Source organism: Nyctereutes procyonoides, unplaced genomic scaffold (genome assembly GCF_905146905.1).
Source record: "Nyctereutes procyonoides isolate TBG_1078 unplaced genomic scaffold, NYPRO_anot_genome, whole genome shotgun sequence".
NCBI lineage: Eukaryota > Metazoa > Chordata > Mammalia > Carnivora > Canidae > Nyctereutes > Nyctereutes procyonoides.
Window position 1 is genome coordinate 13,129,106 of NW_026575046.1, and position 17,903 is coordinate 13,147,008.

Sequence of the window (17,903 nt, forward strand, 5' to 3'; positions counted from 1 at the left end):
GCCTGGAAAGTGAACATGAATTTTGAAACTTGACTCAATTTCAATCCTGTCACATAAGTTGATTTGTGATCTTGTTAGTTAGCCACTCTGGGCTTTAATTATTTATTCATTTATTCATTTATTTATTTATTCATTCATTCATTCATTTATTATTTATGATAGTTACAGAGAGAGAGAGAGAGAGAGATTGAGAGAGAGAGGCGCAGAGACATAGGCAGTGGGAGAAGCAGGCTCCACGCACCGGGAGCCCGACGTGGGACTCGATCCTGGGTCTCCAGGATCGCGCCCTGGGCCAAAGGCAGGCGCCAAACCGCTGCGCCACCCAGGGATCCCTCACTTATTGTTTAAATGGGAAAACATGAAATAACCTAGCATGGTATGCCATTGGTGCATGTTAGTTCTTGCCTTCTCTAAGACAACAGTGAGAGAGAAAATCAGAAAATTTTACTGGGCAAAACTAATTTTTCAAGAGAGTAAAATGAGACCTAGAAACATTAAACAAAAACCAGGGGGTGTGCGTGCGAGTGAAGAAGGCTTGGCCGTGTTACATAGCTAGTATAGGACAAGATTGGGAGAAAAGCCCGTCTCCTGTTCTAGTTCTCCAGTGGTACAGTTACCCGGTCTAGCTGTAAGGGTATAGGGAGAGATTCTAACTTCAGAAAGACACTGAGCCAACATACTACTAAATTATAAATTCTTCTGGAAATTATGTGCTCAGGCAATAACTATTTGTCAGGAATAACAAGATGTAAGTACCCAATAAATTTGAATATGGTTTTACCAAAGCATAAGTCATTTCAAAGCAAAAGTAGTTTATGAATTAATTCTAACATATAATACATTTAAGTCATGTGAATTTAAGTTTTTATTTGTGTATTTCACTGTAGTGCTGTGACAACAAAATGACATCTGTGTACCAGAGCATACATACATCAACAGTAAGATGTAACTTTTCATTACACCACTGCTAGAATATTTAGCTTTTCGTAGGACACATAAGCATGTAAGATGGCCACACCAAATAATTTTCTGTTTTTTTTTTCCTTAGATAACCTTAATTTTTTTTTATCAGTAATACTTTATCAACCTCACTGTTAAGAGAACTGTAAATTATCTGGGTGATGGGGTGTGAGGGAAGGGGGGAGGAATCATTCAACTGTGTTATACTGTAATAGTTTGCTACAGTAATCTCACACACACCAATAAGGAACTGTCATCATAATTAAGGGCTAGTTACTGTTGTTAGTTGCACAATGATAAAGTTCTTTTGAAAATATTGGTTAGCCCACTTATATATGAAAAATGCCCTTTCCACTTATGCAGAAGAAAAAAATATTCAGAAAGTTATTTTTGGCCTTGCTATGTCAAAAAGTCAACTGTACAAAGATCTACGTGTCAAACCTAAAATTATAATTTTAAAAGTCTATTAAAAACAAAAATGTCATGCATTTTTATTATCAATTATGCAGAGGCTTTAAAACTGTTGCAAGACCATATAGTATATATTAGCTTTTATACTGCTAATGCACAACTAACAGCAAACTTGATTAGATTAACAGAAATCTGTCTTAATTACACCTTTATATATCACACTAGAGACAAATGCCACAAGATCTGCAGAAACATTCAGTTCTGAGCACTTAAATGGCAGGATAACTTTTTGTGTTGTAATCCATCACATACAGAATAACAAAACAAAAGGAAAAAATTCTGCAGTTTCACGTTACAAAAAAACGTACTGCTGTAAAATATTAAGAAGGGGAGTAAAGGATATCATCTATAACACAAAGTAACAACTAGTGTCAAAGAGCAAACAAAACTCCTAAATAAAAATATCAAAATACACATAGCAACTGAAGCACAAATACTGCATTAAATACAGTAAAGATTTAATAAGACTAGTTAATAAAAGACACAAAAATAGGAGGAGCTAGGGCAACCAGTAAATAAAACCAAAATAATGGGGAAAACATGTGAAGCATTGTTTTTCCCCTAGTTGGAGCACAATTTTTTTGGGTGTCTTTCCATTCATATAATACCTAACACTGTACATTAAGATATTAATGTCACAGAAAAACTTGGTTCTTCCATGAAATTCTTTAAATTCTTGATAAATTTTTCAAAGTAGACATTATTATGAATGAAAAACAACCAACAAATGGGCACCTGTTGTTTTTAACACTGCAGATTTACAGGAACTTTTTAAAAGTTATCATAATCTTTTTTGTCTTTTTTCCCCTCAGCTTCAAATCCATCAACTCCATCGCTATCCCTTCTTCGTTTCCTGTTGTTGTGGATGTTAAAACGTTGGCTCATTTGGGGTAATGGATCCATGCCTAGAACTTTGTGTATCTGGCGGAATGCAAGGAGTCTCAATGCAAACTGCAACAAAAAGAACCAGAATTCAGAGTTAATTTTAAAAACCAAAATATTATTAACTAGGTTTATATTTCCTTATAACAATATAAAAAAGCATGGTTAGTGAAATAAACACCTCGAATAATATTAAGTTTCACAACTGAAATACTCTGTATGTTCTAATATTTATACTTTCGGGCTTTTCTGTATGTATGCTGCTTTGCTTTTTAAACAGAAGTTAAGGGGTTCCTGGGTGGCTCAGTCAGTTAAGTGTCTGACCCTACCTAGGTTTTGGCTCAGGTCACGATCTCAGGGTCATGAGACTGAATCAAAAGTTGGGCTTGGTGCTGGGAGTGGAGCCTGAAGATTCTCTCCCACTCCTTCTGCCCCTCCCTAACCCGCTCATATGCACTTGCATTCTCTCTCTCTCAAAAAAAATTAATGAAGAAGAAAAAGATGTAAGTTAAAAAATAAATCTTTAAAAAATGTAATTTTTACTACATGGTCATGTATGCGCAGGAATGTATTAGGCATCAATATTAGAAAATTTCAAGACATAATCTATCCTCAAATTTCTGGGAATATATACCCCTTAAATTAATTCAAAATATAGTCATTTAATTATATGGCAAATTTCACAATATGGTTATAATTTCCAATGTAAATGTTTAGATTATTTTTTGAGATAATATAATTAACATATCCTAGGAGTTGCCTCTTAAAGTGTACAATTCAGTGTTTTTTAGTATACTTACAAAGTTGTTCAACCATAACCATCTCTAATTTCAGAACATTTTCATATCCTCCCGACCCCAAAACCCCATGACCCAATGTTAGTTATTCCTCAACCCCTCCACCCGACAACACTAATCTACTTTTCTATTTCTTTTTATTTTATTTTATTTTAATTTTTTTTACTTTTCTATTTCTATGGGATTTGCACACTGTGGACATTTCATATAATATATGGCTTTCTGTGCTGGCTTCTTTTACTTAATGTAAGATTTTTTTTTAAAGTTTTTTTATTAATACTTTATTTTTTTATTTATTCATGAGAGACACACACAGAGAGAGAGAGAGGCAGAGACACAAGCAGGCTCCATGCAGGGAGCCCGACGCGGGACTCGATCCCGGGACTCCAGGATCACACCCTAGGCCGAAGGCAGGTGCTAAACCGCTGAGCCACCCAGGGATCCCTAATGTAAGATTTTTAAGGTTGATCCATGTTGTAGCATGTATCAGTACTTCATTCCTTCCAATGACCAAATAATATTCCACTGTGCAGATTATTCCCTATTTGTTCATTCATTCATTCATTCACCAATTGATGGGCACTTGGGATGTCTCCACTTTTTAGGAGTTATGCATAATGCTGCTACAAACATTCCTGTACAAGCTTTTTATGGACACATTTCCAGTTCTTTTGGGCATTTAGCTAAGAATCAAACTGTTATCCAAAGTGGGTGCTACTGAGACAATTTTTTAAATTTTTATCTATTTATTTGAGAGAGAGAGAGAGAGAGTGAGCACAGGTGGGGAAGAGAGGGAGAAGCAGGCTCCCCACTGAGCAGGGAGCCAGATATGGGGCTTGATCCCAGGACCCTGAGATCATGACCTGAGCCCAAGGCAGAGAGGCTTCATAGACTGAGCCACCCAGGCACCTCAATTATTGTTTTTTGAAAGCGAGCAAGCAAGAGCACATGTGGGGCATGGGGAGGTAAGGTGGGGAAGCAGGAGGGACAGAGGGCGAGGGAGAGAGCGAATCTTAAACAGCTCCATGCTCAGTGCAGAGTGCAAATGCAGGGCTCAATCTCATACCATGAGTCCATGACCTGAGCAGAAATCAAGAGTGAGATGCTTAACTGACTGAGCCACCTGGGTGCCCCAAGACTATTTTTAATACCTATTTATTTTCTTCAGTTGAGATTCAGTTGTTGGTTATAATTATCTGTGAGAATTTATTATTCTAGAACTTTCCCTGATTATATGATTCCAATTCCTTAGGACTTTGCCTCATATATTGCCTTTTGAAATCCTGAAAGTCCCCCAATCATCTATGTTAAGGACTGATATAATATACTATTTTAGTCTGTAATTCTGGATTTTTGCCAGTACTGGGTGCTTTTCTACCTCATTTAAGCTATAAGGCTGTTAACTTTCTGAAGAACTAGGAATATTTATCATAATAGAATACTAATTCTTTATTGAGAGACTTATAAAAGATAAACAGAATGTTTTCTTCTGTATTCACAGAAAATACCCAAAGATATCTGGCATACAATAATGAATATTAGTAGGTTTCTATGGCAGGGATATTACTGCTAATAATCAGCCTATTCAAATACTAGGAGCTTCTAAATACAGGAATACTCCAGTAAGTAAAATTAAGCATCTGAGATTAGAGTGAGCATCCTATAGCCTCTTGTTATGCATGTGGCTTGTATGTATTTCTGACATTAACGAGAGAATTCTGCCACATAGTTGGCAATTATTAGCAGCAAACAAAATTTGAGGATACTGGAATTATTCCCAAAGACATCTTGGAATTTTAAAATAACACTGAGGAAGATTTAAGGTTCACTTTACAATTTCTTTTGAGGGGTGAGGGTTAATACCTCTGGGAAGGGATCTGAATAAATGACCAAGGCTGTATCTCGCAGAAGCAACTTGAAAAGATCACTGAAGAGTAAGACTACAGAAACATTCAAAAATAAAGATAAGCATGGGAGAGGGGGATAGACTTAGAAACAAAAGAAGGAAGAAAATTATTAACATGGGTGCTACAGGTCACCAAGAAATAAACTGAAACCAAAATGGGTACAATTCGTAGAGCTTACTCAGATTTTACTAGTTACATATGCACTCCGTGTGTTTAGCTCTAATGCAATCTTACCATATGTGTAGCCTTGCACAGCCACATCACAATTAAGATATTAAACTGTACCATCACCACAGGATTCCCTTTATAGCCACTATCAACTATCCTTACTCCCATCCCTAACTCCTAGGAACTACTGCTGTTCTCCATCTCCGTAATTATGTTATTTCGTGAATATTACATAAATGGAATAATGCAATTAACTCCTTCACTTTCTTTTTTTAACTTCTTCACTTGTATTTCTTATTTTTTTAGAAAGACTTTATTCATGGAAGACACAGAGAGAGGCAGAGACATAGGCAGAGGGAGAAGCAGGCTCCCCGAGGGGAACCTGATTCCTTCACTTTTAATCACTTTTTTTTTTTAAAGATTTTATCTATTTATTCAGGAGAGACACAGAGAGAGGCAGAGACACAGGCAGAGGGAGAAGTAGGCTCCTTGCAGGGACACTGATGTGGGACCCATCACAGGACCCCGGGATCTCACCCTGAGCCAAAGGCAGACGCTCAAAAATCACTTTTAACAAAGACATCTGTTACTACCTCCTAAACCCAGACCACTTTCTTCACAGTCACATTAAAAAATAAAAAAGTGGGCAGCCCGGGTGGGTAAGCGGTTTAGCGCAGCCTTCAGCACAGGGTGTGATCCTGGAGACCCTGGATAGAGTCCCACGTCAGGCTTCCTGTATGGAGTCTGCTTCTCCCTCTGCCTGTGTCTCTGCCCCTCTCTCTATGAATAAATAAAATCTTTAAAAAAATATTTTTTTTTCACTTTAAACTTGACATCTCCCAAATTCCAAATTATTGCTGCCAGATGAGGTAACAAATCAAGAACTTAAATCAAAAAATTAACGTCTTAGAATGAAATTACTGTTCAGAACTAGCTGCCTTTTCTCCCCTTAGTACATTTTTGGAATAAAAAAGGAAAGCTATAGTAATTTTAGACTTTTTTTCCTTCCTTCATTAGATTCACATATTTTTTCTTTTCTATAAATCTTTTCCCAATAAAATTATTAACTGATAGTGATAATAGCTAACATTTATTAGTAAGATCCTTCCCATATATCAGATACTGTTAATACACTTATATACATTAACTCATTTAATCCTCCCAATAATCCTGCCTGACAGGATATACTACTTTTATCCCTGTTTTATGTATCAGATGGCACAGTTAGTATTCAAACCCAGGGAGTCTTCACTCTAGAGCTCACACTCCCTCACACACAAAGATTTATTTACTTGAGAGAGAAAACTTACATGTAAGCAGGCATGGGGTGGAGGGGGCGGGGGGACACACAGGATGCAGAGGGAGAGAAATCAAACACACTCCACGATGAGTGCAAGAGCCCAACATGGGGCTGGATCCCACAAACCATGAGATCATGATCTGAGCCAAAACCATTAGTTGGACACTTAACTCACTGAGCCACTTAACTCACTGAGCACTCCAAGCCCACACTTTTTTTTTTTAATTTATTTATTTATGATAGTCAGAGAGAGAGAGAGAGAGAGAGAGAGAGAGAGAGAGAGAGGCAGAGACACAGGCAGAGGGAGAAGCAGGCTCCATGCACCGGGAGCCCGATGTGGGATTCGATCCTGGGCCTCCAGGATCGCGCCCTGGGCCAAAGGCAGGCACCAAACTGCTGCGCCACCCAGGGATCCTCAAGCCCACACTTTTAATTAAATACACTAGACAGCCTTTACAGTGGCAAGAGAGGCTAAATTAACAATAATTACCATAAACCACCCAGCATTTCATTTACAACCAGAGTCTATGTAAACAGTTCCTATACTGATCATGATATACCCAGATTTAAGACACTGAAAATTCAACTGTATTTTTATACAATACACTTAAACATAAGCATTACAGTTAGAGTAATACAATTTAACTTTATATTAGTGATTTAATTTAACTTTAAATTATATCACCTCCAAGGGCTAACTTACTAAAGAAGAACAAATAAATATTACACAGCAACTTCTTCTAAAGGACAATTATAAAAAACCAAAACCTTAAGGGCAATGACCCAACAACAAAGCTTTGGGATTAGGAACACACTGCTACCTGTGCACTGGATGTGATGTCTTCACGCTGTTGGTCAGTCATTGTTGCCAAGGTATCAAATGGATCCTTCTCACAGGGATCCAGAAGTCCAGGACTACCTATAAGCAATCAACATAGGGAGAAAAACACATTAGCAATATCCATTTGAAAAGAAAGAGTTCTTATTCAACTATTAAACACACAAACATTACAAATGAAGCAAAACTTACCTTTAAGAATAATCCCTGAAGAAATGCACTCAAAAACTCTTCTTAGTGCATCTCCAGGGCTCTGAGGACTAGAAGCACTACTGATTGCTTTCTCTACTAGTAACTCCATAGCCTACAAACAAAAATATAAAAAAATGTGTTTAACAGCTTATAGACTAAAAAAAAAAAAAAAAAAAAAATCATTTTCAAATACCAGAATGACAAATTATTTAAAAGTTGTCATTAAAATTTTTATTTTACTTCTTAAAGATTATTTATTTGACAGAGAGAGAGAACACATGTGCGAGCGCACACAAGCAGGAGTGGCAAAGGGAGAGGGAGAAGAAGGTTTCCCACTGGGCAGGGAATCTGATGTGGGGCTCAATCAGGACCCTGGGATCATGACCCAAATTAAAGACAGACAGATGCTTAACTGACTGGGCCACCCAGGTGCTCTGCCATTAAACCAGAAAATAAATCACATACAATCAAAATGAAAAAATAAAACAAGTAATGAAAACAAAACTCATGAGGCTATATATGTATATATATATATATATTTTTTTTTTTTTAAATTTTTATTTATTTATGATAGTCACACACAGAGAGAGAGAGGCAGAGACATAGGCAGAGGGAGAAGCAGGCTCCATGCACCGGGAGCCTGATGTGGGACTCGATCCCGGGTCTCCAGGATCGTGCCCTGGGCCAAAGGCAGGCGCCAAACCACTGCGCCACCCAGGGATCCCTATGTATATATATTTAAAGATTTAATTTATTTATTCATCAGAGACAGAGAGAGAAGCAGAGACACAGGCAGGAGAAGGAGGCTCCATGCAGGGAGCCCCATGTGGGACTCGATCCTGGGACTCCAGGATCACGCCCTGGGCCGAAGGCAGATGCTCATGCTCACTGCTGAGCCACCCAGGCGTCCTACTTTCATTTAGATAGATAAATAGATTGATTTATAAGATAAGATTTTATTTATTTATTCATGAGAGAGACAGAGAGAGAGAGGCAGAGAGGAAGAGAGGCAGCGAGGCAGAGGCAGAGGGAGAAGCAGGTTCCATGCAGGGAGCCCGATGTGGGACTCAATCCCGGGTCTCCAGGATCACGCCCTGGGCCGAAGGCAGGCGCTAAACTGCTGAGCCACCCGGGCAGCCCTCATTTAGATTTTAAAACTTGAGTTATAATCCACATAATTACCATCACATGAGATCCATTCTTTTAGTGGTTTTTAGTATACTTACAAAGTTGTTCAACCATAATCACTATCTAATTACATAATATTCTCATCACCCCCAAAGAAATTCCATATCCACTAGCAATAATAATTCATCCTCCTTTTCCTCCAACCCCTGGCAACCACTAAACCACTTTCTATTTCTACAGATTTGCCTATTCGGGACATTTCATACAAATAAAACCATATAAAAAGTGGCTTTTGCATTTGGTTTCCTACACTTAGCATAATGTTTAGGATCACCCACGTCGTAGCTTTTACTGAAATTTTAAATATGACCATCAATATAACACTCAAAGAAACTGAATAGATTGGAACTGTAATAAAACCCTTAAAAAGATAATGAAGCTGAAAATACCTTAGTAAGAATCCATTTTTAGTTGTGTACCTATGAAGCTTATGGATATAATCTGAGGTAAAAACCATTTCCACCGATTTGCTCCAAGGCCATCACACAAATCTATTAAATAGGAATGACTCTAAAAGGTTTAGACATGTAGAGACTGCAGTTCCAAACAAATTAGGAATATATTATAAATGACATAATTTTTTTTTTAATTTTTATTTATTTATGATAGTCACAGAGAGAGAGAGAAAGGCAGAGACACAGGCAGAGGGAGAAGCAGGCTCCATGCACCGGGAGCCCGACGTGGGATTCGATCCCAGGTCTCCAGGATCGTGCCCTGGGCCAAAGGCAGGCGCCAAACCGCTGTGCCACCCAGGGATCCTAAATGACATAAATTTAAAGAGACAGTACACATTAACAACTACAAAACATGACAGCTAGGGGCAAGTGGGTGGCTCAATGGTTGATCCGCTGCCTTTGGCTCAGGCTGTGATCCTGGAGTCCTGGGATCAAGCCCTGAATCAGGTTCCCCGCAGGGGGCCTGCTTCTCTCTCAGCCTATGTCTCTGCCTCTCTCTCTCTCTCTCTCTCACGAATAAATAAATCTTAAAAAAACAAAACAACAAAAAAGCAGACAGCTAGCAGCATGATTGAAAACAAAAAATGAAAGTGAATGTATAATGATAAATGCAAATCACAATGAAAAAAATTAAGATAGTTCAGTTTACTCAGTAGAAGGATACAGGGAAATGTTCAAGACTTTTTTTTAAAAAGGGTTTTCCTTAAGAAACTTTTAGTATTTTAAGGAATCAGCTCCAGTTACTCAGACAACTCTATGAATGTATAATGAAAATTTCTCCCTTTACAGACAAACCAAGTATTATTTTAAGATGTCCAACAGACTGTGAAATCCTTAAGAATAAGATCAGGGTCATTTATTTTGAACTCTTGTGCCTAGCATAAGGGGCCAATATATAGGAAAGACTAATATGTCTAGGAAACAAAATACTTTCGAAAATAATACTGCTCACAAGGGAAATTAAGGATAATAATTACCAAATTAATGCTGTGCTTAAAATACAAAATACAGGGCAGCCCGGATGGCTTAGCGGTTTAGTGCTGCCTTCAGCCCAGGGTGTGATCCTGGAGACCTGGGATCAAGTCCCACATCAGGCTCCCTGCATGGACCCTGCTTCTCCCTCTGCCTGTGTCTCTGCCTGTGTCTCTCATGAATAAATAAAATCTTAAAAAAAAAACAAAAATTTTTTTTCAAATACAAATTTTTTAAAAAAATTTATTTATGATAGTCAGAGAGAGAGAGAGAGAGAGAGAGAGAGAGAGAGAATCCTGGGGTCCTGGAACTGAGCCCTGTGTCAGGCTCTCTGCTCCGAAGGGTCTGCTTCTCCCTCTCCCTCAGCTTGTGATAATAGATAAAAACTTAAAAAAAATAAAAAAAAATAAAAAGCACAAAAAATATTTAACACTAGGAAGTTTTTATAAAGATTTTTTAAAGATTTATTTATTTATTTATTTATTTATTTATTTATTTATTTATTCATTCATTCATTCATTCATTGAGAGCGAAAGAGTGGCAGAGACACAGGCAGAGAGAGCAGAGACACAGGCAGAGAGAGAAGCAGGCTCTATGGAGGGAGCCTGACGTGGGACTCGATCCGGGGTCTGCAGGATCACACCCCGGGCTGCAGGCGATGCTAAACCGCTGCGCCATCGGGGCTGCCCCAACACTAGGAAGTTTGATTAAATAATAGAAATAATAGTACTTATTCTCTTCATTATAGCTAATACTAAGTACTTATTATATAACACTTAGCACTGGTTTAAGTTCTCACATTAACCAATCACCTTTTGGGGTTAAACAGGACTATTCTTTTTTTTTTATTTTTTTAAAGATTTTATTTATTTATTCATGAGAGATAGAGAGAGGCAGAGACATAGGCAGAGAGAAAAGCAGGCTCCCTGTGGGGAGCCCCATACGGGACTCGATCCCGGGTACCTGGGATCACAACCTGAGCCAAAGGCAGAGACACTCAACCACTGAGCCACCCAGGTGCACATTATTCTCATTTTACAGATGAAGATGTTTATATTTATAATATTTTATGAATACCATTACAACAAGCAACTGTATACACAAAAACCATTTCTATATTCCAGTTGACATAGGTTAATATTGATACATGCATGACACACTTCCATTCCTAAATCCATGTGTAGGATGTTCTATTTTTACATTATACTTATATATAAATATTTATACATAGCACCTTATTTCATACTCAACAATTCTTGGTAAAAAGTGTCACATCTTGTGGGAAAAAGATTCAGAGGTACATGTACTTTTAAGTAGACGTTTTCTGTTGGGGGTAGCTCAGTGTTACACTATTGTTTTTAAGCTAAAGTGAGTGAAATGATATACTTCAGGTATAATTTGTGGATTCTTTTCAAGGTAAGACAATAGTTGTTAGTTCTGAATGCCAGTGTCCAATTATTTAAAAACTCTTCACTGGTACTAAAAGCAACAGACAGGGCGCCCCTGGCTGGCTCAGTCAGTAGAGCACACAACCCTTCATCTCAGCATCTTGAGTTTGAGCCCCATGTTGGGGTACAGAGATTATTACCACCAACAAAAAAAAGTGACAGATGAGAACTCCTTTACTACGAGCCACCATTAAAATCCAAAATACTTATATTCTTGAAAACAAAAAACCCCAACAAAATACACAGGAATACTGAATCACATATTTCAACAGCTATTTGAGCACGGAGTAGAATTATGGCAGTTCTCTCAGATACTTCTTTAAAAACTGTCCTTTTACATTTGACAGATCATTCTTTTTTTAAAAAGTGAGGTAAAATTCACATAACATAAAATTAAGTACTTTAAGGTGAATAATTCAGTGGCATTCACTATATTCATTATGTTGTGCAACGACCACCTCTATCTAATTCAAAATACTGCCCTAATTCCAGAGTAAAACCCCTTAACTCATTAGGTAATTTCTCCCATTCCCTCTTTCCCCAAAGCCTCTGGCAATCCACCAATTTGCATTCTGTATGTACGAATTTGTTTATTCTGGATATTTCACACAAGTGTAATCCTATAATGACCTTTTGTGCCCAGCTTTCTTTACTTAATTAAGGTTTTGGAGGTTCATCCATGTTGTGACAGATCATTCTTCTTTGTAAAATATTCCTCACCCTCATCTATACTGTTCAGAAATAAAACATAATAGGGCAGCCCCGGTGGCGCAGCGGTTTAGCGCCGCCTGCAGCCCGGGGCGTGATCCTGGAGACCCGGGATCGAGTCCCGCGTTGGGCTCCCTGCATGGTGCCTGCTTCTCCTTCTGCCTGTGTCTCTGCCTCTCTCTCTAGCTGTGTCTCTATGAATAAATAAAAAATCTTTAAAAGGAAAAAAAAGAAAACAATAAACATTAAAGAAATTAAGTATATGCCCTTTGTAAATTATAGCAGGCATACCATTCCAAAGGAGGTTTAGATACTACCTAGCAATTCTGGTGTCAGACCAATCTGACAAGAAATCTACCTGCATTTTTTTACTCAAAGGAAATAATCTGAATGCTAAATAAAACTGAAGATAATAAAGTTCATAAGAGGGGATCCCTGGGTGGCGCAGCGGTTTGGCGCCTGCCTTTGGCCCAGGGCGCGATCCTGGAGACCCAGGATCGAATCCCACATCGGGCTCCCGGTGCATGGAGTCTGCTTCTCCCTCTGCCTGTGTCTCTGCCTCTCTCTCTCTCTGTGACTATCATAAATAAATAAAAATTTAAAAATATATATAATAAAGTTCATAAGACTTTCATATTTCTTTTATGAAAATCAAGAAACATTACTTTCTGCTTAATGTGACAGTATAAAGCCAAATTTCATGGTCTCTTGTCCCAACACAGGATCAAGAAATATGTTACAACATACCTAAAGCAAAAATGTAACCGTTTCAACCAACTGGAGGAAATGGTCAGTGAAAGAACTTTTTTTTTTTTAAATTTTTATTTATTTATGATAGTCACACACAGAGAGAGAGGAGAGAGAGAGAGAGAGAGAGGAGAGAGAGAGAGAGAGAGGCAGAGACATAGGCAGAGGGAGAAGCAGGCTCCATGCACCGGGAGCCCTACGTGGGATTCGATCCTGGGTCTACAGGATCGCGCCCTGGGCCAAAGGCAGGCGCCAAACCGCTGCGCCACCCAGGGATCCCCTGAAAGAACCTTTCCAAGGAATTGAGTGACTTGAGCAACTCTCCATGCACCTCCTAACCTGGTTCTTCAGAGAGAGATGGGGGTAGAGTTGGCAGCTGAGTGAAACAAATCCAAAAATTTTTAGCAATAACCTTCCAACTAAGAGAGGTAGATAGATTAACTTATATTGAAGGCAGTCCCAGAAATTTTCCTAAATGTAAAAACCCCTTCTACACTCCCTTCCATTTTACCAGAAAAACGAAAAGAACAGAATTCACCATCCTAATAAAGACTTGTAGAAGGGAGGAAGAACGAACAAAAGAATCCTAATTATTCACATCTAATTATCTCTACACAGACATCTGGCTAACATGTAGGTAAAAGAAAAATAAGTAAGGTAAAATATGCCAAAGGAGGAAGTGGTAGGGAAAATATATTATCATGGAGGACTGTGAACTCTCAACACAACTGTCCCAAAGTGGCTTCACAAATTCAAACACTTTGTTGGCTCAGGAAAACAGAAGTTGTTCCTAAAAGTGGATGGTGAATAGGAAAAAAGGTAGCAGATTCTGCATAGGCAAAGGCTCTAGGTGGCCACTCTGGGTTTGAAAACCAAAGCCTGAAGGTATGCCAATGGAATCTACCGCACCGAGTAGCATACTACATTCAATCAAGATGTAGGGAGCACAGCCTATAGCTGCAACAAGGCTAGATACAGCAAATCCATACGTTTTTCTAATAAATAATACTCAAAGCAGAGCTCACAAAGGAAGAAAAAGGAGAGGAATTTAAAAAGGCATGGATTGGGCAGCCCGGGTGGCTCAGCGGTTTAGCGCCACCTTCAGCCCAGGGCCTGATCCTGGAGACCCAGGATTGAGTCCTGTATGGAGCCTGCTTCTCCCTCTACCTTTGTCTCTGCATCACTCCCCCCCCCCCCCCGGGTCTCTCATGAATAAATAAACTCTTAAAAAAAAAAGAGAGATGAAAAATCTAGAATTCTCTATGGACTTTGAGTGATAATGATATGTGATCTAGGTTCTGCTTGTAACAAATGTACCTCTCTAGTGAGGAATGTTGATGGGAGGGTGTGCATGTGAGAGAGCAGAAGATCCAAAAATTTCTCTAAAAAATAATGTCTATTAAAAAAATAAATTAAAAAATCTGTTCTGGGGATGCCTGGGTGGCTCAGGAGTTGAGCATCTGCCTTCAGCTCAGGGAGTGATCCTGAAGTCCCAGGCTCAAGTCCCACTTTGAGCTCTTTGCATGGAGCCTGATTCTCCCTCTGCTTGTGTCTCTCATGAATAAATAAATAAAATCTTTAAAAATAAATAAAAAATAAAATGAAAAAAACTGTTCTGGAAGGATTTTTTTTTTTTTTTAGATTTTTATTTATTTATTCATGAGAGAGACAAAGAGAGAGAAGCAGAGACACAGGCAGAGGGAGAAGCAGGCTCCATGGAGGGAGCTCGATGTGGGACTCGATCAATCTCGGGTCTCCAGGATCACACCCCGGGGCCCAAGGTGGTGTTAAACTGCTGAGCCACCCGGGCTGCCCTGGAAGGATCTTAATTTAAGCTAATAAAGATACAATCAAACTGCTAATATTCTGAGATATAAGAGAACTTGAAAAAAAAACAAAACAAACAAAAATTAAAAACTCAGAGCGGAGATGAAAAGGAAGATTACAGAGCTAATAAAGCCCAACGAAATGTAAAATAACACACGAAATGTAAAATAACATTAGTAGAGAATAAATGAATTATAAATAGCAAAGACAACTAGGACATAACTGAAAACCAAATTACTGCCAAAGAGACACACAGGGGACATGAGAGAAAGGGAACAGGATTTAAAACAATTGCAGGGGTGCCAGGGTGGTACAGTCAGTTAAGTGGCCAACTCTTGGTTTTGATCTTTAGGGTCTGAGATAAAGCCCGGTGTTGGGCTCCACACTCGGTGGGGTGGGGAGACTGCTTAAAAGTCTCTCTCCCTCTCCCCTTTCTCCTACCCTGTACCTTCTTTCTCTCTAAAATCAATGAATAAATCTTAAAAATATATCAATAAATCAATAAAATTACAAAGATAAAAAAATTTGCAGGACAAAGGGAATCCAACATAAGGATAACTGGTGTCCCTAAAATAGAGAATCCTATTAATCAGACATAATGGAAGACTGTTTTTTCCCCTAACTGAAAGAAAAATCAGATCTGCAGGACAAAAGGACACAGATTTCAATAAAATGCTGCTAATGAACGACAGATTCCAAGACATATTTTGGTTAAAGTTAATGATATGCAAAAATAAAGACTTCTTTCAATGGCTTGTTAAAAAAAAAAGGCAGGGACATAAAACTAGGCTGAACTTATACTTACCAGCACAAAATACTGGAAGATAGTGGAGTGAAACTAAACATGGAGAGGGGAAAAAACTGTGATCTAACAATGTATTTCTTATGAAAGCAATGACAGTTGGCAGAGCTTCTCAAACATGACAGAAATTCAAAAAATTTAAGCACTGATAAAAACTATTCAACGATAAAAAACAATCAGGAAATGAAAAGGAAAAGCCCCAGTGGTTGGCTCTGAACCATTTAAATATAGAACATTAAACAATCTTAGAGAATATGAATATAGAAGGTAAATATAGTTATTTTTACACTTTTAAGGTTTAAAAAGCATAAATGGCCATGTTTTCTAAGAGGAATCAGCATATATTAAGATAAGCTAGTCAAGAAGCAGGTTTAAATATATTAAAAGAGGGACGCCTGGGTGGCTCAGTGGTTGAGCATCTGCCTTGGCCCAGGGCGTGATCCTGAGTCATGGGATGGAGTCCCACATCAGGTTCCCTGCATGGAGCCTGCTTCTCCCTCTGCCTATGTCTCTGCCTCTCTCTCTCTCTCTCTGTCTCTTTAAAAAATCTTTAAAAAAAATCTTAAAAAAATTTTAAAAATATATATTAAAAGAAATAAATGGCACAAAGGAAAGAGTTAAACAACAAGAAATCCAAAGGATGGGGAAAAGGAAGAAGTAATTGTTTTCTCAGCTTTTATGGGTGAGACGTTGATAGATATTATCTAAAACTAAAACTGTTAATTGATGAATGAGATATGAAACTATAAAGGCAACAATTAATTGTCACAAGGAAAAAATATTCACACATAAAATGAACAAGAAAAGGAAAGAATAAGAATTAAGGTTAAGCACAGAAGAAAACAAAGGAAACACGAATATACTCATATAAGACAACTGCTCATGAAAAGCTAGAGTTTCAATATTAATCAATGGACAAAGCTTATTAACTCATGACAGAAAAATGAGGGACCCTTTATAATAGTAAAGCATTCAAATTCACAATGATGACCTGACTGTATTAAGTGTTTTATGTCCAAAATTATCACTGCAACAAAACAAGAACAAATTATAGGAAACAGAACAGAAATGGAAACAACAGAATTAGCAGATTTTAATGCATTTTCTTTAATCCATGGGTCAATGAAGTAAACAAAAAATATGCGAGGAAAAAATATCGAAGATATGAACAAAATGATTAAGCTGAACTAAGAGGTGTATGTTGTGTGTTATACCTTGAGAACACCTCTTTAAGGTGCCCACAGGAAAAAATAAAATGCCCAAAGATTATAAAAACTATACAGATCAGACTACAAAGAGAAACTTTAATTGTATTATAAACAGAATACATTTATCAGATTACAGTGTGTTAAAAACTAGAAATTATTTACAAAAACAAGAGCAACTCTGCTTTGATTCACAAAGAATTTAAAAATTCCCTCAAGGGGGCCTGGGTGGCTCAGTCAGTTAAGCTTCTGACTCTGGATCTTGGCTCAGGTCATGTTCTCAAGGTCATGGGATCTAGCCCTGCCTTGAGCTCTGTGCTCAGCAGGGAGGTCTGTTTGAGATTCTCTCTCCCTCCACATCCAGCTCTGAGCACGTGTGCTCTCTTTCTTTCTCTCTCTAAAATTAATTAATTAATTTAACCCCCTCCCTGCCCCAAACCAAAAAACAAGACTGTACTTGTCTTGATGAGCACTAAGTGAGGTATGGAATTGTTATATCACTACATTGGAATTAAAATAAAGAACGAAAAAAAAAAAAAAGAACGAATGAAACAAGTATCCAACTCAAAAATTTTGTGAAAGAATAAACTTCAAGGAAAACAGAAAATTAGAGAAGAAATTAGAATTAAATAGGAAAATGGTAGATCTGGCAGATAAATCCAAGGAGTTGATTCTTTGGGGAAAGGAAAAAATAATATGAAAAGGAAACCAAACCCACTGCCTAAGATAATACTAGGAGCATTTTAAAATGTCAAAATACTGACATTCTGGTGTGTTTTAAACAATAAATAAAAAAAAAAAAAAACCAAAACAAAAAACCCAAAACCAAAACCAAAAAACCAGTGTTAAACTATGTACATGATTTCAAAGATCAGCCACCAGCTTCATTTTCCCTCCTCAACTTACTTATCATTACCCCACCACAGTTCTATGCTCCTCTAATTCCTTCATCTTTCCCTCTCTTTTCCACTCAATTAATAAAGCTTTGCACCCTCAAAGGGGTGTCTGAAGTTCATGGTCTCCCTCTGATAAAGAA

At 37.9% G+C, this 17,903-nt stretch overlaps 1 protein-coding gene across 4 annotated transcripts in view; it reads right to left on the minus strand.

Moving 5' to 3' along the window:
* Nucleotides 1-852: 852 nt before the first annotated feature.
* The window catches only part of ZFR (zinc finger RNA binding protein), an 82,576-nt gene continuing 65,525 nt past the window's right edge, over nt 853-17,903 (minus strand). For 3 of the 4 annotated variants that reach the window (XM_055325095.1, XM_055325094.1, XM_055325096.1), the window contains 3 exons: nt 7,516-7,627; nt 7,307-7,404; nt 853-2,382 (listed from right to left, as the gene is read on the minus strand). In XM_055325095.1, the coding sequence (XP_055181070.1) occupies nt 2,203-2,382; nt 7,307-7,404; nt 7,516-7,627 (390 nt within the window). In that variant the 3' untranslated portion in view covers nt 853-2,202. Of the gene's footprint in view, nt 2,383-7,306; nt 7,405-7,515; nt 7,628-17,903 lie in introns of those variants that run through there. The other variant, XR_008664359.1, reaches the window with a different exon arrangement.